The sequence below is a fragment of the Oryzias latipes genome, chromosome 15, assembly GCF_053564925.1.
Source record: "Oryzias latipes strain Hd-rR chromosome 15, Olatipes_Hd-rR_3.1".
NCBI classification, from domain to species: domain Eukaryota; kingdom Metazoa; phylum Chordata; class Actinopteri; order Beloniformes; family Adrianichthyidae; genus Oryzias; species Oryzias latipes.
The window spans coordinates 24,002,157-24,027,571 of NC_136251.1; the positions used below are offsets into that span (position 1 = coordinate 24,002,157).

The following is a 25,415-nucleotide window of genomic DNA, read 5'->3' on the forward strand; positions in this document are numbered from 1 at the left end:
AAATACAAACAAATAAAATCCTTTTAATTTTCTCCAACAAAGTGCACGCCTCAAATCTACAAAGCAGCACAGTACAATGCGATGGAATAAATACAATGAAATCAGTTGAAATAAAAATGAGAACAAAATAAAAGAGATGCACAGGGATCTGCAGAATCACTGGTCACAAGAGCGAGTCAGGCCTTTCAGAAAGGCTCTACAGTAGAATCTTCTTCCTCATGATGAAGACGACCCGTCCGTCTCTTTCAACAGCAACCCTGTAAAAAAAAACTGCACTTTTGGAAATGAGGACCACCAAACTGACATGGAAGGGAACGCCCCTGCATACCCTGGAATACTTGTGCAGCTGGAGCAGGGATCTGCGACTCACCTGTTCCTACTGCAGAGAGAAAACAAATAAAGTGAACGTATTTTCAGTTTCAACTCAAGTCTATGCGGTGCAACTGTGTTTTTTTTTCTCCGTAGGGTGAAAAAAAATGAACATAAAAGGCAAGGGAACAAATCCCCCTCATTCACAAAATAATTTAGTGCTCTTTAAATAAAATTCAAAACACTATTTTCATACGGTGGCTCTCAAAAAAAACAAAAAAACATCACAAATGGAAAGAATATCCTCTAAGAGGCAAGAATCATATTAGGAAAGAACTTAATCCCATGAAAAAAGACAGTATTAACAGTTAAATTCTGTACAGAACGTAAAGTCAATGTACGTACAGTACCTGCAGATGTTCTCATACAGTACAATCCTCTTTTTACATACGATGGGCAGCTCCAGCCTGATTTATATACTGCCTTAGCACAGGTGGAAAAAGCGAATATTTTAGCTTGCAGTAAATTTAATGGTTATTGGGCCAAAGTTAGAAAAGAAAAGTGGAAACTTTATTGCAGGATGGTCTTCTTCGGTTGCATACTGCATGTTTTACATAACCTCTCACTTGGAACATGAAAAAAAAGGTCAGTCGGCCAAAGGCAGGCAAAAAACAAAGGGCTAAAGGAGTTAGCTGTTTTTTGCCATCAGTCTATCACAGAGGTTAGAGGTTACGAGATCTCTCGGATTAACTACCTGAACAGTACATTCGTGGCCAGTATTGCACTTTACCAGCCAAGTCCCCCCCCCGATTCAGCCAGGCGAGGACCCCCAGTGCTGACTTTGTCCTGTAAGTCAACACTAATCCAGTGATGAGAAGAGACTGTAACCAGAGCTCATCAGACTGACTGGGACCCCCATCTGCCATCACAGTTTAAGCTCATTGGCAATTTTGCAGGCGATATTCTTAAAGGCGATGGACGTGCCCGATATCCTCTTGAAGCGCACGCCGTTGAGGGAAAGGCGGGGCAGCTTGCACACCTCCATCTCCCACTGAACCAGATTGTCCTGGCGGGCGTCGCCGTGGACGCAGAAAAGCAGGAATCGCTCACGCTGCTCGTAGTCGCAGCTGTTGGCGTCCAGGACCTTCCGGATCTCTCTCATCATGTCGGCGGGCTCCATGGAAGAGGTGGTCTTCATGCTCCAGGTGAAACGCAGCGAGCGGGGCTTGGCATCTCGGCCTGCATCTTCTTTAGAGTCGCCAGATGCGCTTCTGCGGCATCAGAAGATACAGAAAAGAGGGTGAGCAGATAAAAATTGATGCTCGGTCCATCTATGAGATCAGCCCCGTTCTCACCTTGGAGTTTCTGTCCTGGCACTGGCTTCTCCCTCACTAGGCACCCTGAAATAAAAAGGACAGCAACAGACTTCTCATTTTCATGCTCTAAATTCAAAGGGAACCCTCCCACCACCCCCAAAAACTTCACTGGAGACACACAGGGGGGTGTCAGGCATCATGCCAGGGAAGAATCCACACTCCCGGGTATCATGGGGCTCATCAGCACACAATGAGGTGACCTCTTTGAGCTCACATTACCCATCATCCCATCTGATGCACCCAACCTTTCCTTAATCCCCAGTGCTGTGCAAAGAGTGCTCAGATATCTGCTGTGCTTTGGTTCTCTGAAGCTCTGCATGAAGATGAGGGAGAGTAAGGAGAGGACATGTAGGGCCCCGAACAGTAGATATCTGATGGCTTAGTAGAGACAGAGCTGAGATTTTTAGTCGTGGACGTAAAAGGAGGAGATACACGGCATAACAGGGGTGGTTGTAGGCGAGGAAGTGGATTGGTGGGCAGAGTAGGGGTTATTACACACGGCCAGCATTACGGTATGGGGGGGGATCGTCTCTTTAGAGTTTTTTTTTTTTTTTTTTGGATAGAAGTACAGGTGCAGCAAGCATTGTGTTCTCCTACCTCCGGGTTGACCTGAAAGACATAGCTCTAGGTGGGGAGAAGAGGAGAGAGAGCTGTGAGCTTCTAGCAGATGGGGCAGCTTGAAGCTGAGACAAGGAGCCAAGTTACTGAGGGGGGTCAGTAATTCATGTTTCATTTTAAAAACAAGTAAACAGACAGCTCTTCGCTCCCCTGGCTGTGAGACCATTGCATTTTTACACTCCTCGACAGCTCCCTTCACTGACCTGCGGACAAACTTGGAGGTGATCTTGCTGATGATTCCCGTTGACGTGCCCCTGCGTTGCTGCGCGAGAGCCCCCGTGTCGTGGGACAGCGTGGGCGAAGCTGGGGGTCCGTTGTAAGTAGCACTGCGGCGATCTCTGAGTTGAGCTCCGTGAAAGGTGCTTCGGCTGGTGGTGCCCCGAGGAAAGCGGTTCTTCTCTGGTGTGGTGATGCTGTGTGCAGACGGAGAGGTGGAGGGACCGCGTGGAGAAGAGCTGCAACAGATTAAACAGATGAATCATCTAAACCAGGGTGTCCACACAGAAACAGACATTTAAGTTAAGGATTTTTAAAAGGCCCATCCAATTAGATAGATAGATAGATGACTTTATTAATCCCCCAATGGGGAAATTTCATTTATCTGTGGCAGCAACACGACATTCAGAAATAATCTATATAATATAACATCAATAAAGGACATCACAAATTACATTTATATTAGATAATTAAAAATATTACTAAAATTATTATGAAAAATTATTATCAAAAATGAGATTCTTATTAAATAAAGAAATAAATATTAAATAAATACAGCTGCAAAAGTGTAAAAAACATGCGGTCTGCAAAACATGTAAACTGTAAAAAAAAAAAAAAAAAATTACAAATTTTTTCAAAATACAGAAATAACTAATGAAGTTCACACTAAGAACAAAAACAAACAACTGTTCAGGAACAAAAAACTATTTAAAATTGAAAAAACAACAACTACAACAAAAGTAAATGAATCAATGACTAAACAGAAAAACACCCCTGGGACCGTGGAGTGTCACTTTGACACGGTGTTGTACAGTCTTATGGCTGTGGGGAGGAATGACCTGCGGTAGCGCTCCTTCTTACACTGAGGGTGCAACAGTCTTGTGCTGAAGGAGCTGGTCAGCGCCTCTACAGTTTGGTGTAGGGGGGGGGGAGGGGTTATCCATGATGGATGTCAGCTTAGCTAACATCCTCCTGTCCGCCACCTCCTCGATGGACTCAAGTGTGCAGCCCAGGACAGAGCCGGCCCTCCTAACCAGTTTGTTAAGCCTCTTCAAGTCTCTGCCTGCACTGCCCCCCGCCCAGCACACAATTCCATAAAGGACCACTGAGGCCACCACAGTGTCGTAAAAGGTCCTCAGCAGCTGTCTGCACACGCCAAAGGACCTCAGTCTCCTCAGCAGGTGAAGGCGACTCTGGCCCCTCCTGTACAGAGCATCCGTGTAAAATGGTATTTTTGCTGTTTTTAACACGTACATGTGTCCTTTTTCTCATGGTGGAGGGTATATTTAAAGAAAATTAATCTCAAAATTGTATTTCTAAGTATTTCTTTAATCAAATAGTTGTGAACCGGAATTAGAAGAAAAAAGCCAGTTGGAAAAACTTGTAGGCATGACGTAGAAGCTACAAGAGCAAATCAGAAGTTCTCTGCTCTGCTCCATTCTGAGGCACCCACTTGTACACAAATCAATCCATGTACGTCTTTGTTTACCTAATCTGAGCCTTAAAACTGTACGGCTGGATGGCTCCAATATTGCTCGCCATTTTTGTTTCACTGGTAATGTTCAGTTGGGGGGGGCTGTAAGCTAGTGGGAGATGGATTGCTCCACACCAACGGTCCTGTCCACAACTCAGAGGTGAATTTATAATGAGCAACTGCCGCTCTGCAGAAACTATGTCCTAGAAAAACATAGGTTTTTTTTGGGCTACAAATGGTATCTTTATAATTAAAAGACCACTGGGAACACTTTGAAAATAACTTAAAAGATGATTTGAGTGGGACTTTAGGATCTTTTTACAAACAATTAAAAATCTATTTTAAGACAGTAAAAACGAAACAAGGAGCTAGAGTCTGCCTTTTCGATCACCATAATACTCATTGTGCCAAGTTTAAATGTCTTCTGATAACCCGTGCAGTTTGCTTCTGAAGAATTTCCACTAACCAGTTTTAACCACCATGAGTAATCCACATTTTAAAGCCATTTTTCCCTGAATTTGCACTTTCCCATTTTACCGCACAAACGAGTATAAGCTACTTAAAAAAACCTTATGGCACAGCGCATCCCAGAAATATTTTTTTATTAAGTGAGAGGAAGTCACATTGCATTGATGAGAAAAATTTGACGATAATTTAAGACATTCTAATGCCTTATTTTAGTAAAATTCAATTTAAGTCCTTTTAAGATATGCAGCCATCATGTCAACAAAAAGATGGAAAAAAAAGGTAGAAATAACTACTGCTGACCTGGCTTTCAGCTCTGTGTTATCCTCAATAGGGGGCAGTGTGCTCTTTGAAGGATGCCCCGACGAGGACATGGACTTGGTGTGACGTGGTCGTGTGGAGCTCGTTGCAGTCGACGGGGTGCTCCCTGAAACTTCAGTTAAACTGAGAACAAACCAGTTTCATTAAAGCGATTTATCTGCAGACAAACCAGCAGCAGAACAACATCCAGAACAGTGAAAACTCCCAGCCTGTGTATCAGCGAGCATTTCATCACATACCTGCTGTCTTTGCCGTTGGGAATTGCTGAGTATCGGTCAGTGGAGGATCGCTCGCACACATATGTGTTCCTGCGAGTCATTGAACCGTTGGTCTGTGTGAGAACAGGCAAACCAAAAGCATTGATTCGTTTTTCACTACAAGGTCATAACAGACAAAAAAACATGAGGGCAAACATTAGGATGAACTTCACATTTTCAAAAAGCCACATCAATTATATATTAACGGCATAAATGAAGTGTATTTTTCTAAACACTGAGGTTGAACCCGGTGGCCCTCTCTGGGTTTTGGTCAGTAAAGAAACTGGTCTAAATGGCTCTGCATGCAATTACATTTCTGAAGCAGGAAAAGTATCAGATTTATGAATGAAAAATGTATTAAAAAAGTCAAAGGTAAGTAACTAAAAATCACTCATTCAAACTTATAGTTGGCTTTTACAAACCAGTATAGGTTTAGTTTGGTTTTGCTATTCTGATTTCACTTGTTAAAAAATACTTCTTAATACCGGAAGTACTAAAACAAACAACCTAAAAAAAATGTATAACACCAGGATGGTGTGATAGATACTTTGTAAAAACCTAAGAAAAATAAATCTATTTTAGTGTTTATAGTACTTACAAATATATTTAAAATACATAAATATTTTTTTCAACATCCATAAATCCAGGAACTCACTCCTACAGCACTTGTGGCTTTCTTCCTCTCCTGCACCCCCAGCGGCGAGGCAGGAACGTCCCCCTTTGAGGTGCTGAGCTCGAGCCGGTGCGCTCCGTCCCACTCTTCCCTGTGGTCACTTTCCACACTCAGGGCCTGTCCCCGCTTGGAATACGAAACTGCTGGTGGCACAGATGGACCCACTAAAAGAGGCCAAAAAAATATACGTTCCTTTATTTTTATTTGGTCCCTCGTATAACGTCTTTAACACTGAAAAGGGGAACAGACGGGTACAGTGACGAAGCGACAAGCGAAGCAAATCAAAGCCAGGAGATGCACCCAATTGAGTATCAATTAAAAGCAAAGATCACGATTTCCCATCACACGTACAGCTACAGAAGCTGAGACGAGCATGTATTAAGAAGCAAAGCTGTTCCCTCGTCATGCTTTGAAGTGCTGTTCCAAAGGGAGCTGCAGGAAAGCAGACAGCCAGAAGATGGCGCAACAAACAATGTCTCCAAAGACACAGGAGGAAGCTGCTGCACAGCCAGAGCAGTGATTAGGCCGAGTCACTCTTTAGCATTTAAGACAAACAACTTGATGCCTTTGTGAGGCTGTCCTCAGTTTGGTCTCTGATTTAAAGTTAAAGCTGTTGTTTGATCCTGCAGTGACTGAGTAACTTCTCCCTACACAACAAGCAGCCCGCAGCACTCTCAGAGCTGGGAAGGGCGATGTTACTTTACTTGGCTTCTCTACGACACCACCACCACCACCACCACCACCATCATCATCCCCACCATGATCACTGTAGCGGCGCTGCTTCTGATTGGTCGAGATGCTGCGCGTGACCTTGGGGTGAGCGGGAGAAACGCTGGAGCTGTTGTTGATGTCGCTGGTCGGCCTCTGCCGCTGGCCCAGAACACTGTTCGTCAGAGGCTCGCTGCCCTCAAACTGAAACACCAAGCAGAACGCGTTGGCAGGAGGCGAACATGTGACGGCATCAACAAGGAAGTGAGCTCACCTCTGGAGCTTTTCGACCCAACAGAAGGTAAGTGGCCATGATCTCGTTATACTTCTGGTTCTGGAGGGACTCTGTGACCTCATCTTTAGGAAATCCCATTGTCACCATGAGCTCTGAGGAAAGCAAGATGTGAATGGAGAATCTGTTTTTAGAGAAGAAAGCAAGGATGTCAAAACTAATCTCACAGAGAGAGACAAACCTATTCTGGAGGAGTCATTAAAGTCGGCCTCTGGCTCAACGTAAGGCTTGAGTTCATCGTCCTCGTGGCCCACATTCATCCAGTGGTCTTTCATGATTTGCTAACAAATCAGCACAAGTAATTGAGTTTTAAGTCAGTTCTAGTAGATACGAGTTTACCAGACAACCCAACTGCCATGGCAGAAAGCTGAAAGTTAACAATTATCAATTGTTGGTACAAAAATCTGCATTGGATTGCAGTCTGGCTATAAGGACGAGGTATTTACTGATTGCAGACACAATGAAGGGAACTGACTACTCCATAAAACCTTGAAGGAAAAAAAAGTAGAAACTTCAGCCTCACTATTGGCTGCAGAAATGAATGAAAACAGATGCATGCATCACTAAAAAAAAATTAAATTTACATATTTCTTGTGCGAAACATCTTTTAGCTGATAGAAAAATGATGTTCCTTGATATGTTATGCTCTAAAATGCAATTTGTTGACAATTGAAAGCAGCAATTAAGGGCTTCTGTGTGACAGCTGCTGCTGTGCCAAACATTTCAGAGCTGAAGGCCCACAGCTGTGGAGCTGCAGTGCCGGTGCAGAACTCCAAGAATACCTCCAAACTGCCTCGCTTGACGGGGTTCAGCACGAGGAGTTTCTTCAGCAAGTTTTCACAGTCTGTGGACATGTAGAAAGGAATGCGGTACTTTCCCCGGAGCACCCGCTCCCTCAGCTCCTGCACACCACAGAGACGGGTGGGGGGGGGCAAACATGAAAAGAGTGACTGAAGGGATTTTACAGAGGGAGCATGACTTTCATTTTCAGCTCGTACAAATGAAAAGATTAACATTTATCAACATTGGGAACAACTTGAAAGGTCCTGTAGGCTTGTGTGTTGAAGTTCCACATTGAGCTGTGCACAGTAAAGACGAGTTCCCTGATAAACGTCTTTTCTCATAACATATGGCCTAACAATCTATTCATTTACACGTCAATAGTGCAATGCAAAAAGTAGGTTATTTAGTCCAGCAATACGCATGCATAAGTAAGTATATTCTGCATTGCATATTTTTTCTCTCAAATCTTCTGCAATATTAAAGCAACAATAATTGATCTTCATCGTGTCTCAACACAGAAGACCTCATTTTTGATTCATGAATTGAAGCAGCAAACCCCAGGACTCATTCATGCTTCCAATATCTAAAGTGGCTGATTCAGCACTTTCTGCGAATTCTGGCCTTTACGGTCTCTACCAGTTCACCTTTTCTATCATGATTTCTGCTGCATCTGAACAAAATCATCAGTCTATTGCATTGAGATCTGCATTATCAACATTGAGGCTCTTGTTTTCTGACCCACAAATCTCAGGCTGCAGATGTAAGTTACTGTAGTGTAAGTTAGCAGCATGGGGCAATTTTCATCAGCAAAGGGATCAGTCTCAGAAAATAGATTTGTTTTTTCTCCAGCAGCAATCCTTACATTATTTTTACAGCATTTATATGGAGTTAATGAACAAACTCCTACATTTTAGGCTTTTATGGATCCAAACAACTCCACTTTCACATAATTACAACAAAAGAATGTTGCCCATGCTTTTACAGGTTTGAATTGTTGTACATATCCTGATCATTTCTAGAGCAAATGCTCACCTTGAGGTTCTGCCCATCGAAAGGCAGGGAGCCGCTGACCAGTGTGTACAGGATAACCCCGAGACTCCAAACGTCCACTTCAGGACCGTCATACTTCTTCCCCTGGAAGAGCTCAGGAGCAGCGTACGGCGGAGATCCACAGAAAGTGTCCAGCTTGCTGCCCACAGTGAACTCGTTGCTGAAGCCAAAGTCGGCGATCTTGATGTTCATGTCTGCATCTAATAACAAGTTCTCTGCCTGCAGACAGAACCAACAAGACAAGAGGCAGGATTAAACAAAAGTACAAGGAAATATGATCAATGACGTTATTTATCTAACAAAATGGCTTCAATATTTTACCTTGAGATCTCTGTGAACTATCCTCCTCTGGTGGCAATACTGTACTGCAGACACAATCTGTACAATGACACGGGTCATTTAAGTAAAAAAGAAAATGTGAAGACAGAGGGAAGCAGTTAGAAGCAAATATTCTTTAATTTTTTTTAGTCTCTTTGATTTGTACTTTGTTTTTTACTTTACTACAATGATTTTAATTCACTAGAATAACAAATCATCCTGATATTTAACGAAACTCATAAAAAAATGAAAGTTTAAGGAGCATCTCGTTCCAAAGCCACAGTTCTTTCTCTGATTCACCAGTTATTGGACATGACATATGAAAGACGCACTGAGTTCTGTCAAAACAAAAGAGACACGGGGCAGAAAACATGCCGTTCTCAGTGGAAACCACCAACCTGAGCGCGCTCACAAACAGGAGCGCATTTACCTTTTAGAATTCTGAGCTGTCACACACTCGTAGTAAGACACACAAACCGTCTACACACTCATAGTGTGTTTTTTTAGACACAAGGATCCTGCATTCTGATCAAAATATATATAGAATGCAGATTTTTTTCAGCTCAGGATGACAGAAGCTGCATCTACGTTACACGTCTTGCTTCTTAGATGGAACCACTAGGTGTCAGAAGAGCCTCTCCTATCTGAGCTCCCCCTTCCCTCTGCAGTCAGTGACGAAGCTCGATCTTGGTGCATGCAGTCTTCCTCTGGAAAACATTGATGAGATGACGACAGCAGCGGAGATTCTGGTGACTCACCTGCCTGAACTTGGATCTGGCTTCCTTTTCCTTCATCCTGCCGTGAGCCACTAGATAGTCAAACACTTCCCCTGCAGGAAAAAAAAATACACAAAAATGTAAGTCATTTAAAAAAATTAAGCATAGAAAAAGAAATAGATTTAAAATGATATACATACCACCACTGGCATACTCCATAACCAAGTAAAGAGTCTTCTCTGTTTCGATGACTTCAAACAATTTTACTGCCAAAGAAGTAAAGAATATACGGAGATAAGAATTTACTAGAACTTAGCTACTTTAACCGTTCTATGCTATTGGTTAGAAAACGTAAAAAAAAAAAAAATAAATAAGGAAAAAGTTGCAGCTTAGAAAAAGCAATAAAAAAATCAATTACATAATCCTACTTCAAATAGGAAATATGTACTTTAAAAAAACTGCAAAACAAAAAACACTAAAAATGTCAAATATTTTTTTATATTTTTCTTAATATCATGATTTTTATGTATGAGCTACAACCTACCTATATTAGGATGATTTAATATCTTCATTATTCTGACTTCTCTGAAGAGCTGTGGAAACACAGAAGAGATTTTAATCCACAAAAAAATGCATCAAATAGTCAAACAGCAATGGTTTCTGCAGGGAAATGCTTTCAAAGAACATTTTTTCAGGACTTCTACAGAAGTGAAAGGACTCCAGCTGAAATATCAGCATAAATCAGAAACTGGATTACACCAAAGGAGAACATGATGATGGGGAGGCTTCTGTGGTGCATAAAGCAAGTTGACTGATTCAGTGACCACGCTGCACTGAAGTCTGCCCTACATAGATAAAATACAGAATTACAACTGTACTGACAAGACGCTGGCAAGCAGTCTGACCAATCAGCCGTCCAAAACAGCCACTCAGCAGCAGCAGCAGCAGCAGCAGCAGCAGAGCCTGCCAGCCACTGCAGAGCAGCAGGACGGGTTCACAGAGGGCCAACAGCATCATCTCACCGTGCACACACTTAAACAGCAGTAACGTTATAACGGAGGTAAACTAAACTGAATGATAATACTCTGCATATAAAAGCAAACTGAGCAACACGTCGTCTTCTGCTGTGACTCCCAATTATGTGGAGCTTCTGAGTTCAGCTCCATCCTATTGGTTTTTCAGGCAAATTTGGCTCAGACTGTTAGTCAGACTAAGATCCTTCACATTTAATGGCTTTAAGTAGAAGAGTTTTATGCAACGTTCTTTTTTTAAAAAGGTAACCATCTCCTTGTATCACATTTATTAAACTCCTGGAGTTATACACTTGCACCTCTTTAAGCTGCAAAATGACAAATGTTCCCCTTAAAAAATTTCAAGTGAGCAATAAATATGAATTTAGTAAAAAAAAAAAAAGTAACATGAATATCTCACTTTTTCATTATTACATCAAGGTTCTTTTCAAATAATTGCTTTTTTTTTTTTTTTTTACAAACAATTTCTCATTTTTTGTTTTAAAACTTTAATAAAGAAGAATGTCAAAAATACCATTGATTAAACAGATTGGAGTAACAAAAAAATCCTCAGCCAAATGCAAATTTGCTGAATGTGCTCTGAAAAAAATATCAGCCCAATGAAAATCCTGATTTTTCTTCCATAGAAATGAATGTTTTTTAATATTTGATCAAATAGTTTCCAGTTTCTCTAACAAATATTTGTAATCGAGTCAATTTTTGCTTTTTTTTTTAAACTCAAACTCAAGCTAAACTGTACTGCAGAGACTTTCCTCTGAGCTCTGTCTCTACTTACTCTCCAGCCTCTATTTTTCATTCCTACCTCCTCACTTCATGAATTCAAACTTCTCAAAGTGCACGATAATCTGCAGCAGAGAGCTTCGAGCTCCTAATATTGCTCTTTTCCTCAAACAGGTATTGACTTTTCAGTCAAAGCAGGATGCTGTTGTGTTATCTTTGGAGCCGCACAAAGTGCTCAGTTATCTGCTGTTTTCTACAGCTCGGTGAAGGCTGTAAGATGTTTAAATCACTCCCACATGCAGCATCATCATCCCACCTCACAGAAGACTAAAGTGAAAATAGTTTCAAACAGAACCCTCATCATCAGGGGAAGATTTCAGTCCATTTTCCTGTTGAACGGGATGTTTTTTGTGACTTTTGGTCTCAGTTTTGTCCTCTGATATAAAGTTTTTTTTTCTTCTTTCTTCTTCTTAATTCAAAGTAGATTCGCAATCTAACTAAATCCAGAACAAACAGCAAAAATTCATTCTGACTGATGACACCGTTTCAGAACTGCCTGAATCACCACATTCCTAAGAATAAATAAATAAAAACCCTTCATCATGGACATCATGCTTAAATTCATTTGCATAATCTGTGCCTACAGAAATGCACAGCACACATTCACAGAAAGAACAGTAGGAACACATTATAGTGTTTTCCTCCAATCAGAGCAGACTGACTGTCTCAAAGAGACAGGAAAGCATTAAACAGCATTTAAGACCAACATATCAAAAAGTGTGAATTTGTTACAAATTTAAAAACATATTTTGCTTTTGGAGGAATGGCCAAAACTTCAAAATCACTGTAGAAAACATAAGGATATAAAATGTATTTACAGGTATTTTCTGCCTCTTTTCGTAACAAACAATTCTGGAATTTTCAGGAAACATCCCATTCAGCTCAATTAATTGATGAGGCAAAATGAGGCTTGTATGTGTTGAAAAATCAAAGAAAATAAAAATAAAAGGCCGGTAAATATCTTTAAAAAAAATGTTACACCGACCTCTGAAAGCAGAGTTTTTCCTCTCATGCATTTAAAGTGGAAGGATCTGGCCACAGTGACCAGACTGCAACATGGGATAAACAAACAAGTCACAGCGGAAGGTATGAATCTATTCAAGTGTGCCGGAACACGAGTAGGAAATTCTTCATTTTTCCCCGAATGAAAGATGGACGGAAGGGCTGATGTTTCATGTTAGGCTCTTCAATCTTCCTCTGTCTCGCCTGCGTCATTACCCTGAAGGCCCTCACATGGGAAGCACGCGTGAAGCCACTTGGAAAAAAAAAAAAAAACTGGAGCAAATCTAAGCAGCACAGTGGAAACGACAACAAACACGGAGCCCGTCGATACACACCCAATAGGAATCAAGCCGCCATGAACGCCAACAAGAGATAATGAGTTGGAGGTCTTTGATTTTGTACGCTATCAGTATCAATAATATCTACAGAGACAACGGGGAGTCACAGCGAGGCATGTCTCTGCAGGGAATATCTGAGGCAACGATTAAGGTACAAACGGTCATTTCTGCTGATGAACGGAGACAAAAGTCACAAAAATAGTAACGACAACAATGGTGCACCGTGCACGGCGACGCGGCTTAATGTGTGCATGGAACTCAGCAGTCTGTGCCAGTGACCTACTTCCAGCCACCCAGAGGCACTCAGACTCACAAACTAGCCTTAATTACAGCAGAGTCTACATGCAGAAGGGGCACAACAGCAGATATCTGACAGGGGACACCTACAGGAACTGACTGGACTTTTTCAGTCCCAGTGGCTAAACACAGATTATGAATCGCAGATTGTCTCTATTAGCCGCATTTGTGCGTGCATTTTTGAGAGAAATTCCCTTGAAAAGGATTGGATGAGACACACAAAGCGGAAGACCAACTGTCTGCCTCATCTCTTTGTCTCCCTCTTCCCGGCTGGTCCTCTTTCCCGTCAACATCATGCTCATTTCTTACCGTCATTAAACAATAGTACGCTGGCAAACCGGCACGTCTCAGCACTTCTTAGAAGGTTGAATGTTTGAGTCCCTCCACAGTCCACCTCAGACAGTCGTGCTGCCCGTCTAATTACATTCCAGTCTTCTGAACAGGACCAAAGCCTCCATAGCCTATGGGCTGCGTGGCGTTTCACTGGCTAATGCACAGTGGCAGGACAAAGGTCGATGTAAACAACAGCCATTACGAGATTTTGACCTCTTGGTGGGCTTTTCACATTCAGAAAAGAACTTTTTTTATTGCTTAAAGCAAATAAACAGGAAAAATGTCCAGTACAGTCAGCTATACAGCAGCTTGAAGGCACATTTTAAAGATTTTACAAGAGATTTTTCAATTTCTATTAAATAAAAAGTACTGATCAAATATACAAATTAGAAAGGGCTATGGGTTAATCTATATGGTGGGATGACAGCAGTGTTTGTTAGTTAGAAGAAGGGATTAACTAGGAGGCCTATTTTAGGGCTAAATCGCCTAAAAACCATGACAACGTCAACATCTGACCGCGTCCGACATGTGATGCATTTCCTGTGGTAAATCTGAAGAGGGTTTTTTTTAGGAGCTCAGCTGATCTCATTTCCTGTTGGACTGAAATCCTCACAAAGTCATGGCAGAGCCAGTAAGCTTCGTGAGATCAGACCAGTCGCATTTTAAACTCGGAATCTGCTTTCAAACTGACTTTTGGATGAAAAAAAAAATTAAAAATAGAGGGAAACCCCATAGCGAAGTATCTGAGATATTATATAAATGGAAATTTGTCCAGAAAAAAATTCATTTTATTTATGACTATTTTTTTGTGTGTGTGTGTGTGTGTGGGGGGGGGGGGGGGTCTACTTCATTGTCTTCTTAGGAAAGAAGATGTTTGTAAAAAAATAAAATAATAAAAACAGGCATTCATAACCTTAAACTCATTGTTATCCAGCTTTTATTGCATGTGCATAGCAACATGTATGTCACTCTGCAGGATCTGCAGAGTGCCGGCTGTGCCTACGGTGCCGCATAGAGCGCTCACCGCCTACCTCCTCTGAGACGATAAAAAAAAAACACAGAGGTCAGTAGCATTTTGACTGACTTAAAATCCGACTCATAAATAAAAACAGAGCTGCACTTTTTTATGACAGGCAATTTCTTCATATGTAGAATCCTCGACTGACCCCATCAAGGGTCAAGAGTAAAAACTCAATCCAGGATAAATATAATCCTAATAGATAAACTGTATCATTATTTCATGTGACCTTGTTAGTAGCTTCCTAAAAAATAACAGAATTTATCCCACTGGACTAAGGACCATGTTTATATTCACTTCAATATTCCAAACTTAATTCTAATAAAGCACAAATCCACAGAAAAATTCCAGCAAAAGCAAGACTCAGAGGTGGCAAAAGAACAGTCCCCTTAATGTGTTAGAGTTTTGTTCCAGAAATCTTGCACAGAAATAGTTTCTCCTTGTGGAATTTTTTTTATATATATATTTATGTATTTATAATTACAAAAGTTACAAAATATTAGGATCTTCTGCCAGCAAAGCAGACAGAGGTCGCTTTCCTGACAGGAATTTATGCTCGTTTTCAGAAAACAATTTTGAGCATTGATTAGAAGAATCAATTTTTAAAAAACCCAGTTGTGGTAATGTGAAGCTTCTTCTTATGTACCGGTATACTACGAACTACGAGTTTATTTCTGTTTGATCTTTTTAAAATAAAGGCACATTTTTGTGACTAACAAATAAGATAAGGGAGCTATTTTCACAATCAAAGGTCACAAAAAATAAACCCTATGACCTTGATGTCTAACCTGCATCAGAGTGGCTAAAATGCTTTCATAAAATGTTTCCACAGTAAAGCTCTCACAGGGAAGGAACAGGACACTTCAAGTCCATGAGACAATCGATTGGATCAGGGAGACGGCTGCTGCATTACAAGAGAAGCTTGGTTCTGCATTGCAGATGGCACATCTGTACACCATTACAGGAATCTATAGCCCGTTGGACATCCACATGTGCTATTCATATACATCCATCACAGACACGCAAACAAGCGTCAACAGCATAAAACAGACGCAGCTTGCAGCCATGTGCTCAAATGTCATCGCATTTTTAAAAAAAAGGGTCATCTCACACACAAAAAAAAGCTGAAAGGACAGATCCTCTTAGGTCCACTACAGCTGACATATGACAGACCTTCTGAATAATTGATCACAGATATCCTGATTGGCCTGCAGACTCGCATGATACATCGGCCCCGCTACGCTACGTTCATGACCTCCAGTAGTCCAAGCTGCTGAAATCACTTGATATGCTGGACACCAGCAAAACAGCTACAATCAGAATAAACAAGCACAAAGGCAAAAGTCCGTTTAGGAGAATCAGAGCGCTTTAACGCCTCAGGGCTCGCTGTAACTGAAAACTCAGTTTGTTTCCTTTACAGGAACGTAATGGAGTCGGAAATGTTGTGAGAAGCATTCCTATCGGTCAGCCGCACATGTGATTTATTTTTAGACTCACAGTAGGAGATGCTGGCTTGTATTCTTACAGCAACAGAGTTCACATTATTATAGGGATTACTTCATATTTGCATTTACACGCAGAAAGATTTCATAATCTGTCCAAACTCTCTGCGGCAGCAATCAATCAGGTTAACTAAGACGTTCTCACCCGCTTCCCATCCCAAACTGACCGTCAAAGGAAAGGAAGGGTGACAAGAGTCTAAATAAGCCTCGTGCTCTGTTCTGATTATATTACGCAACCCACGCATCCTGTGTTCAAAGAGAAAAAGGCAGAATGGCTATTGAATGCTGCAACCTGGACATTAGAGTTACCAGCTGGCTGTAAAAAAAATGACTCACCTTTTGTAGACTGGTCGGATTAAGCTGGGTTTTGTCTATAATCTTGACCGCCACCTAGAGCGAGAAGACAACAGAACCATGTGAAAAACCAAGCATTGGAAGGAAAAATTTAGACAAAGACAGCAGAGACCCTTTGTGTGGTTAAACTACGAAGCAACATTTTCAAGCTTCAGTGTGTAGACAATAGGGATGCAATGATTCACCTTCCCCACAATTCAGTTCAAACCCTCGATTTTTGGGTCACAGTTTTTGTTTCGGTTTAATATAGTGGTTTACAAAACAAGAACAAAACAACAAAAAAAATCTCTTTTTGATTTGCTAATAAGCAAGTAACAATGAAGAAAAACCTCTCAGTTGGCAGAAACCAGGTGTAAGTTAATAAAAATCATATTCGATATATTAAAGTTAGTATAACACACGTGTTTGACACTGAGGGTAAACATGTGCAAACGTATGCAGTAAGAATGCAACGATTCTTTTCTCCCACGATTCAGCTCAATGGTGTCCAAGCAAACACAAGACAGAACAAACCACTTTAAACACAGAATCATAAACACGAGGCATGTAGATGGGTTACAAAGGGAGGGTAAAAAAAAAAAAAGTATCCCCACACTATATTCACTCTATTTGAATCTATTAAATAATTTTTAAAAAGTGTTTACAGAGATATAGAAAGAGAAAAATTTGCACACAACAGTTAAACTCACAGGAGCAGATCAGTTTGGGAGGCTGAACCTGTGAGGTTGGCGTCAGTCTGCATGACTGTGCAGGTCAGCTATCGACCGCCGCCTGCATCCATTGCAATAATCCTCCCAAAATGCAAAGCGAAACAGAGATGCTCTCCTCGCTTTCACAGAACTCAGCAGCTTCTGCAAACCACTAACAGAGCCAGACTGCAGAGTCACCAGTACCAAAAAAAATAAATAAACCACACATCATGCTGATAAATGAACGACAAAGCACTTTCATGGTGTAATGCCGTTACACCAGAAGAAAGCTGGTCCTCACAGGGAAGTATAGAAAATGACTGGTTTCCTTTTTCTGAATGTGTTTATGTGGTCCAACCACATGCAATTCAGAAAAAGATGGACGTTCATTACAATAGCATGGTGGTAATGGAGCTAACCAATGCAGTTAAACGGCTCCTACAGGCCTCCAGAGACTTCTCAAACAGCCGACAGTATTAAAGATTTCCAATGCATTTGTCTTTTCTCTTTCAAAGTGGTTTTTCTGAACGATGTGCCGAAAGCAGCCAATAAAAACGAAAAAACAAAACCAAATATGTGTAAATGAATCTGCAGATTCTGCACAAGAAGGGAACTTTAAGAAGTTTTATTCTGGCAGTTTTGTCGTCGTCAACGAATATTTAAGAAAAAATAATAATAATAATTCCACTCTAAACCTATCAAATACTGTCATAATTCCTTTTTCAGCAACTAAAAAAAACAAAAGTTTTGAGTTTATAGAGCCCAGGGGACAAAAAGCTGTGAGCACTGGTCTCATCTTCTACTGCACTTTACCACATTAACAGATATAACAAAATGTTGCACCTTGGACCGGTAAAATATATTGGAACAAGTGGGGCAAAAATTTAATCCTCACTTTAAATTTAAAAAATAACTATTTTATTAAAAAAAAAAAAGCCTTTTTTCCAAGTCTTAAGCAAATATTAAATTTTACTTCTTTATTTTGTTCATTTTCTTGCCTGATCATAATCCGACCTTCCAGCTCTATTGCAACTGTGGAGATCAAAAACATCCCAATTTATACAGACTTTTCCATCCGACCTTATAAGCAGCCAAAAACGCTGCTTTTCTAAAGGGCTGCTCTAATCTAAAGATACCTGTGGCAAATGCTGAGTCATGGTGTAGAAGATGCAAGTTATTCAACCCAAGCAGAAATCCCCCCCCCTCAAACGTCGGCGCATGTTTTAATTTCATCCCAAACCAGAGGCTGCGCTTTGTTTGAATACAATCCTTGCAGAAAGAGAGGAGAGTTCAGACTGGAGATTGCCACACGCTGTGGAGAAAGAAAGTGTGCAGGTGGTGCCTATTTGCAGAATGTCTTAGGTGGGCAGCTGCACAGACGCTCCATTTCTCTCCTTCTCCTGCTACGAGCTAACATGTTTGTTGAAGTACGCACACAGAAGCTGGACAAGTCCTTACTTGGTTAATGACATTACTTTTCTTTAAACAAAGTCATCAAACTGTGGGTTTGAGCTCTGATGGACTTTCTTTGGGTGAATAATTCAGCTTCAACGCAGCAGAAGGACAACAGGCATCACTGTTAATTATTCAGCGCATGCGCAGCTTAGCGGCCATATGCTCCTCACCGTGCTCAGGCCCTATGACTAGCCCTGCGTGAAAAAAACAAAACACATGAATGTTTGGACAGATGACGGCAAACTTAGTCACAGCATCACTTGTAAGCTCAACATGTTCACGTGCTCCTGCACGCGTTGACGTTACCGCTGAGCTCCTGTTTTGCAACCGCAAGGCCATGAACCTGTGTGCTTACAGGAACTATTTCAGTTCCAGCAGGAAGCAGCATTTCAGATCAATACTACAGAGGTATGATATCCAAAATGTCCAAGCATCTCCAGAATGTTCAGTTTTTCTTCAAACCTGAGAAGACAGAAAACTGGACGTTTTCATTGATTTCCTTTCCAAACTGCTAACTTTACTCACTACTAAACTGTTCTGCCAAATAACCATCTTCTCCATTATGTTGGAGCTCAGTGTAGACCAACAACTACTAGAATAAATCAACACAAAAAGAAACAACCCAACTAGAGGGAAAAAGGAATTTCCTCTTCAAAGCTATGAGCTTTCTAATCACTATTCATTTATTTACTTATTTGTTTAGTTATTCTTCATGCCAAACTAACTATGCATATAAGATATTTCAAAATAAAACACACTATAAACAATAGAACAGACAGAGGGAACTTACATCTACTTCATCGGGAAATCAACACAGGACAAAAACGACAAATAATGGTAAATAAGCATTAATTCTTTCCAAAATCATAACCCCTTCCTGAAAAAAATCCAAGTCAGGAATCTAGAGTCAGCAGGTACTTTCTGTTTGGAACGTTAATATATTGTGAATAATACATTGACGGATTTTAACGTTGATATTTTATCAAGAAATATTTGTGATTAGCACAGAAAGAAGAATAAAAGTCCCCTGACAGAGTATTTGTTACAAACCGAAACAAAAAGTAAAAAACCTCTGAAAAGAGGAAATTTTGTTCAAAAAAAACATAATAAGCTGTCATGAAAACGATAAAACGACTATTGGTTAATAAAGGTTTATCAGTTGAACCGTTTAGCAAAGAACCTAAAGATCAAGTGATGTTGTCCCTTTTGATGCCATGAACTGTTGAATGTAACCAAATAGACAAACTTCCAACCTCCACCTTCCCTCAACGTGCAAAAGAAACAGTCATTAAATTGTAGTTTAGAACCAAGCTACACAAATGACATGGACATTACAACATCCACTGACCTAAACCGCTGATAATCAGGCCAAACCTACAATATCACAACCACATTTACAGCAATATCACTGGATTTTAATTTCACACCTCTACTTTCTGCTGTGTGTCTGTTCTTATTTTGTTTTTTTACCACAGCTGATTTTCTAATAACTCATATTGAAAGATTAGTAACAGTTGGGTGTGAAAAACAGCTGGGTGTTTGATAAACTATTAAGAAACAACTAAGAAGGATGTCTTTCACAACTTATTTGCATCAATGCTGAATTATTTTCTAATGATTTTACTAAAGACATGCAACAGTTTATTGAATATATACAGTTTTTATCAATAAACCTATTTTTATATATATAAAAATGTAAATTTAGTAAGGAAGGACTCTTGGCTCTTTAACTGCCTTCTGCCCTCCAGTCTAATCTGAAAAGTTGGGCCATAGTTAATGCTTGGATTGCATTTTTCTTGGTTATGTTACGTTTCTACAGTTTCTCTCTCTGGCTTGATCTTGTCTTAGCATTCCGATGAGTCAGCAAAGGTCTCAACAAACAAATAAAGTAGTGTTCAACCTTCTCTGCCAGAACTGCGTTTAGCAGCCTCAATCCAATCGCTTTAAAAATCAAAGGACACCGAGCGGATCTCGCTGTTACCAGCTGGGCCTGCTAGAACACTTCTGCACACTGATATGACTCAGTGTCTCTGAAACTCAGATGAGGGTGGATAAGACACTAGATCAGGTCCATCACAAAGTGCCGTACGTCGTAGAAACGGCACTAATTAACCAAACATCAAAGCAAAGGTGTCCATCAACCCGACAGGTACACAGTGTACGACAGCGGGAAGGAGTGTGGCAGACAAAGACGTGACTGAACTAGTTTGGTTTAAAAAAGAACAAATCTGAACAAATCTAAAGCAAATGTCATATAAAAAAAACAACCAAAAACTATTGAGAGTGGGAGAAACTTGAACAAATAATGGCCTCTCTGTGGTTGTGATACAACTCCTTTTTTTAACTATGCATTTTGTAGTTCTTCAGGCAGAGACTAAGCTAAAGCCTGGGTATGGAGGTTGAATCGTATCTGTGCTGCGGGTTTTTCGGTTATCCGGCACGTGGAGAGTCCTTAAGGCTCATACGGCCAGCTTGAGAAATTCTAAGAAAATGGAACGTCTGATTGTCATGCATGTGAAAAGTATACTGCGAAGTATTTGCAAGTTGCACGCAATTACGCAACACTGTAGTTATTAGTAAAGTGCAAGTATTGGCTCCTTACTGACTGCATGCAAATGTCGCACACACAGGTGTGCAGGTGATATCCAGGAGCCTGTAGGACACACACACACACACACACACACTACACTGTGTCTAATTTCCTGATTTTTTAACAGTCTGGGTGTATGCAAAGACATCCAAGGAGCCGGCACTTATCATGTGAACAGCACTAACAAACTCCTTGCACAGTGCACAGGATTTGGTGGGGATGAAAAGAGGAAAAATCTATACGACACGCTTGCATCTGACCTACTTCACCCTTTATTTACCCTTGCGTGTTGCATAGGGTTCAAATGTGGATGAACATTTTTGCTTAACGGATCTATAACCTCGCCATTTCGTGCGGGCCCCACACAAGTTTATCCATTTTTCGCCTGCAGACGGCCTGTAGTTAACTGTAAGGACAGTTGTAGCTAAAGCTTGCATTTTAGGAAACAAAGAATGTAAACATGAAAAGCTTTTCCTTTCAGTATCTGTTTTTTTTTAAGTGGAGTCCTATTTAATGTGTTATAAACCATCTGCTTTTAAAAAATGGTCTGAAATCCAGGAAAAGTGTTATTGGCTTCTCTAGGTGCCGTTAATGAGCAGATGTTTTCTGTTGACACCCAGGCCGTTTAGCATTGCCAAGAATCGTCCCTGAAAACCCATTTTTGCTTTAATAATTAATTTTTTGTCTGATCCAAGTGTTCCTTAAAGTATGTTCCTGCTAAAAGAATGTCTTTGAGGCCAAAACTGAGTCATGAAAAAAGGTAGAGGCCTCAAAAATCAATCAGCAAATGTTTTAAAAATTTGAGAGGAAGTCATGCAGTGGACCCATTACAGGTCCAGATTCAAATTTCTGGCAGTTGTTCATGTCTGTTTAGCTGCATATTTAAATAAATATTGTAAAGAATAGTGGCCCAACATTTTTTCCGATGTTGGCCGCACAGGAAAACGGTAATTAGTTTATTAAATGATGGGAAGTACTTGGCTCCTCTCTACTTTTGGTTTGGTTTGCATTAGAAATGACTATTTTTGGCAAATCTTCTTGTTTATCTAAAGTTTCGACCTGTCAGGTCATTCTAAAACCTGGCAAAAAAAACTGTTTTTTAATGAGGAAAAACCTTCAACTTTCCAGATTTTGTTTTGCCCTCAAAGAACTGATGGCATTTACCTCTCTTCCAGTCAAAACGTGTCTCGCCAGCTTCACTTTGGCGAAATTTCCTTTCCCAATGGTCTTCAGGAGGCGATAGTTGCCAATGTGAGGATGCTCGTCTGCAGAGGTGTAGGAGTTGCGACATCGCGGCAGACTGTGGCGACTCGCAGATTTTGTTGGGGGAGGCGGGGGTTCAACGAAGCCATCCACTGACGTGTGCTGCAGGAGAGCGACAAATGAGGAGGAAATTAGGCTCTTCATCACAGGAAGTCTTGAACTATTATTTGCATACACACAAATACGACACAGTTAGTCCAAACTGGTTGCTTTTGTGTCAAAAAGGTGGAACATTTCTTTTGGGTATTTTAAATAAACATTTGCTCGTACAGTTTTGCATGGCAAAGCAGTAACATTTGCCTTTTAAGGTAGTGTGGTTATCTAAATGTGCTTTAAATTAAATTGTCTACTAATTTTTTAGAACATGCGGTGGTCAATGCATACACCAATTTGTGCCACAGGCCTCAACATAAACCCAGAATGATCACTTCACCTGCATGCATAACAATCAGGAAAGGAGCCATTTTTAAGAAACTCTTCACTTTGATCATAGTGGCCAAAAAGTTCACTTTTTGTGAACATTCTTCCCATGTGCCTCAGGCAGGATCATTAGCAAATGTCTGATGTTTATTTATTTTTTTTTAAATCAAGGATGCAGGAAAGTGCATCAGCACTCCTTTCTGAAGATATTTTGAAGTCGAAAATGGTCTCTGCTTTGCCCCTCTGGCAATTCTAGGATACGTTCTAATAAAAAAACGTCCTTGGAGCTTTAGGTCTGAAGATGACCTCCAACACTGCTAAAGACAAATCTCAAAACTTAGGAAAAAAAGCTGTAAAAACCATAAATTTAATTTTCTGTTTTCAAAAAATTAAAATCAAAAAACAGAAAAACCCATCAAAGCAAAGATTTACTATGATTTTGCTAACAAGCTCAGCTCACAAGAGGTCCTTAATCGTAGAAAAATGGGTCAGGTACAATATTTTTCTCATTTATTTTATCGTATAACTAACAAAAACATAAAAACTTTGGCTGAAATGATGCGGTTTCCTCTTCTTATACTCTGCACTTTAAATCCTTTACTAAAGACACCGTTACACTATTTCTTCACATTTTATTTCAAATTCTAACCCAAAGATAATATTGTTAAAAAATAAACCTTATAATTCAAAGCTTTTTAACCAGAATCTGCATCTGCTTGAAAGAAAACACACGTGTGAAGGTGAACTAGGTAAAGCACTGACACAGACATTACGCAGTCTCCTCCAGGCGGCTTTTTCTCCTCTAAAACACCTGCTAATGTCAGTCCAGGTCAGTGATCCCATGATCCTTTACTCCTAAGCAACACGCCCAGCCGGAGAATAAAACCTTGCTCTGATTACCCAGGTTGCCCTGCTCCCATTTCACTAGGGAAACGCTACACCCTGCAGGGTTTGCATCACCCGAACCAGCCTACCCTGCAACCATACATACCCCCACACATAAGAAATGTTTGCTGATAAAGTTGGTTTCACTTGCAAAAATGTAACCAAACAAAAGAGAAAAGCTGCTAAAAGCCAGTCATGTGTATAGGTAATAATAATCCATCATCAATCTGCAGGCTGGGGCCTCATAGAAGCACCTTTGTGGTTAATGGTAGTGATGCTGAGACTCTGCTTTAATAGGCACACTGCAATCTATGCATTAGCCAGCCAAATGCATTAGAAGCTGATACTGGGATGCTCAATAATGCATCTACTTTGATGCAGCAGGCTAAAAATGTGACTTAAAAATGATTAAAAATCTGGTTATAATCCAGATCTTAATAAGGAATCATATAAAAAATTAAATAAAAGCCTCATTTTTGGCATGTAAAAAGATGAATCTTCTGAAGCCTGAGGATCTCCTCCACTCATCTGATCTCAAATGATGCCTGATATTCTGGGACTTCACAATAAAAGAGAGGAGAGCATTCCTTCACACTCAATGGGAAGTCCCAGGTCGTTTAGGCGATGCCTGCTGATAAAAGCCTGCTCATCGGGGCCTAATTATGAAACTCCCTCCTCAGCCGCCAGCGTTCAGTTAGCCTAACGGGGCGAAATTAGGTGACGGCTGCCACATTGCGATGCCAAGCGTTGCGATTGAAAAGTAGGGCAACAACGACTTCCCCCAGCACCACCACCCACCCTTTGAAAGTATTGACGCTGTCGAATAGAAAATACCCCCATATGCAAGCGGGGAGCGGCAGTTTTCCCAGAGGCCTCAGAGACGGCGTCTGAATGCCCAACGTGGAGACAAAAAGCGCCGCTAAAGCCACTTTCTGACGCAGTCTGCAAAAAAGTGGGGCAACCAGAGCCGCACTGTTATTCCAGGTTCCACCCGGCTCCACGCAGTCCTTCCCCACAGAAAGAGAACCAGACCAAACCCATCGGTCGGGTGTAACGTTAGCCTCCACTAGCGCTGCCATTAACCACATTGCTGCACAAAAAAAGAAGCGGCGAAATAAGAGCTTTCCGGTCACCATTGTTGCGTTCCCCCTCGCGCCGCCGCATTTCTCCCCACCCTCCACCGGACACTTACATTCTCGGTGTCGCGCTCGTTCACGGTGGGCAATGGCGTTCTGGTCGACATCTTGCGTGCTTGGCAGGCCGCTCGGCGGTGCAGCGGGCTGGGCAGAGCGGAGGCTCCGTCCCCGCTCTCTCTACATCCCCTGAAAACACCGCGGAGAGCGGCTCTTCACCGGAGCTCTGCGCCCATGGAGCCGCGCCGACACGCGAGATTTCCTTATCGGCTTTGAGCACTTCCCTTCAGGTGGAGCAGACAGGAAAGGAGTTTTTTTAAAAAAAATAGAAAAAGAGAGAGACTAACGGGGGAGAGGGAGGACAGGCGAGGGAGGGGGAGGCAGGCCAGGAAGATGCGTCGGTAACGGACGGACGGATGTGCGCGCCGCGCAGCTCATCTCAAACCTCCCACCAGGAAGGATGGAGGGATCTCACCCACCGTTCGCTTTCATGCACACAGGCTCTTTGTCTGCTCTTTTGAGGCTCATTATTCAATTCACCAGAAAGTGGTTAATCTCTCAGCTGAAGACAGTCCTTCAGATTCAGTCAAAGCACGCAAAAGTAAATGAAAACAACATAGATGCTTGTTTTTCTGCCCTAAAACTTAACTTTATTATGCTTTGTCAAAATAAACGTCACTAATAAGGAGACGATGAAAATAAAATGTTCTATTTTTAAAAATATTTTAAGGAAATGGGAACTTTTTGTT

The 25,415-nt window shown here is 41.1% G+C and overlaps 1 protein-coding gene across 4 annotated transcripts; it reads right to left on the bottom strand.

Moving 5' to 3' along the window:
* Positions 1 to 3: 3 nt before the first annotated feature.
* Positions 4 to 25,323, bottom strand: LOC101158225 (serine/threonine-protein kinase MARK1). Of its 4 annotated transcripts, none has more exons than XM_020709568.3 (19): positions 24,726 to 25,323; positions 22,130 to 22,330; positions 16,214 to 16,267; positions 10,121 to 10,169; positions 9,777 to 9,842; positions 9,619 to 9,689; positions 8,864 to 8,920; positions 8,525 to 8,761; positions 7,492 to 7,611; positions 6,891 to 6,990; positions 6,692 to 6,804; positions 6,468 to 6,621; positions 5,692 to 5,873; positions 5,019 to 5,110; positions 4,762 to 4,902; positions 2,507 to 2,758; positions 2,283 to 2,309; positions 1,665 to 1,709; positions 4 to 1,580 (listed from the first exon to the last, which is right to left on the bottom strand). In XM_020709568.3, the coding sequence occupies exons 1-19, from the start codon at positions 24,774 to 24,776 to the stop codon at positions 1,235 to 1,237; spliced, it is 2,358 nt and encodes a 785-aa protein (XP_020565227.1). In that variant the 5' UTR covers positions 24,777 to 25,323; the 3' UTR covers positions 4 to 1,234. The 4 variants fall into 4 exon arrangements, with proteins under 4 accessions (XP_020565227.1, XP_020565226.1, XP_004077172.1 ...); XM_020709567.3 differs by having other exon boundaries at positions 6,414 to 6,621; XM_004077124.5 differs by lacking the exon at positions 2,283 to 2,309.
* Between the last annotated feature and the right edge of the window lie 92 nt (positions 25,324 to 25,415).

What these genes read in the sequence shown, in the direction of transcription:
- LOC101158225 (XM_020709567.3), bottom strand. Translation starts at nt 24,776, where the DNA reads ATGTCGACCAGAACGCCATTGCCCACCGTGAACGAGCGCGACACCGAG. An exon ending in TATGGAGTATGCCAGTGGTG is followed by an intron (nt 9,690 to 9,776) that starts GTATGTATATCA and finishes TTTTTCCTGCAG; the next exon opens with GGGAAGTGTTTGACTATCTA. An exon ending in ACCTCCAAGTTTGTCCGCAG is followed by an intron (nt 2,310 to 2,506) that starts GTCAGTGAAGGG and finishes CTCCCCACCTAG; the next exon opens with AGCTATGTCTTTCAGGTCAA.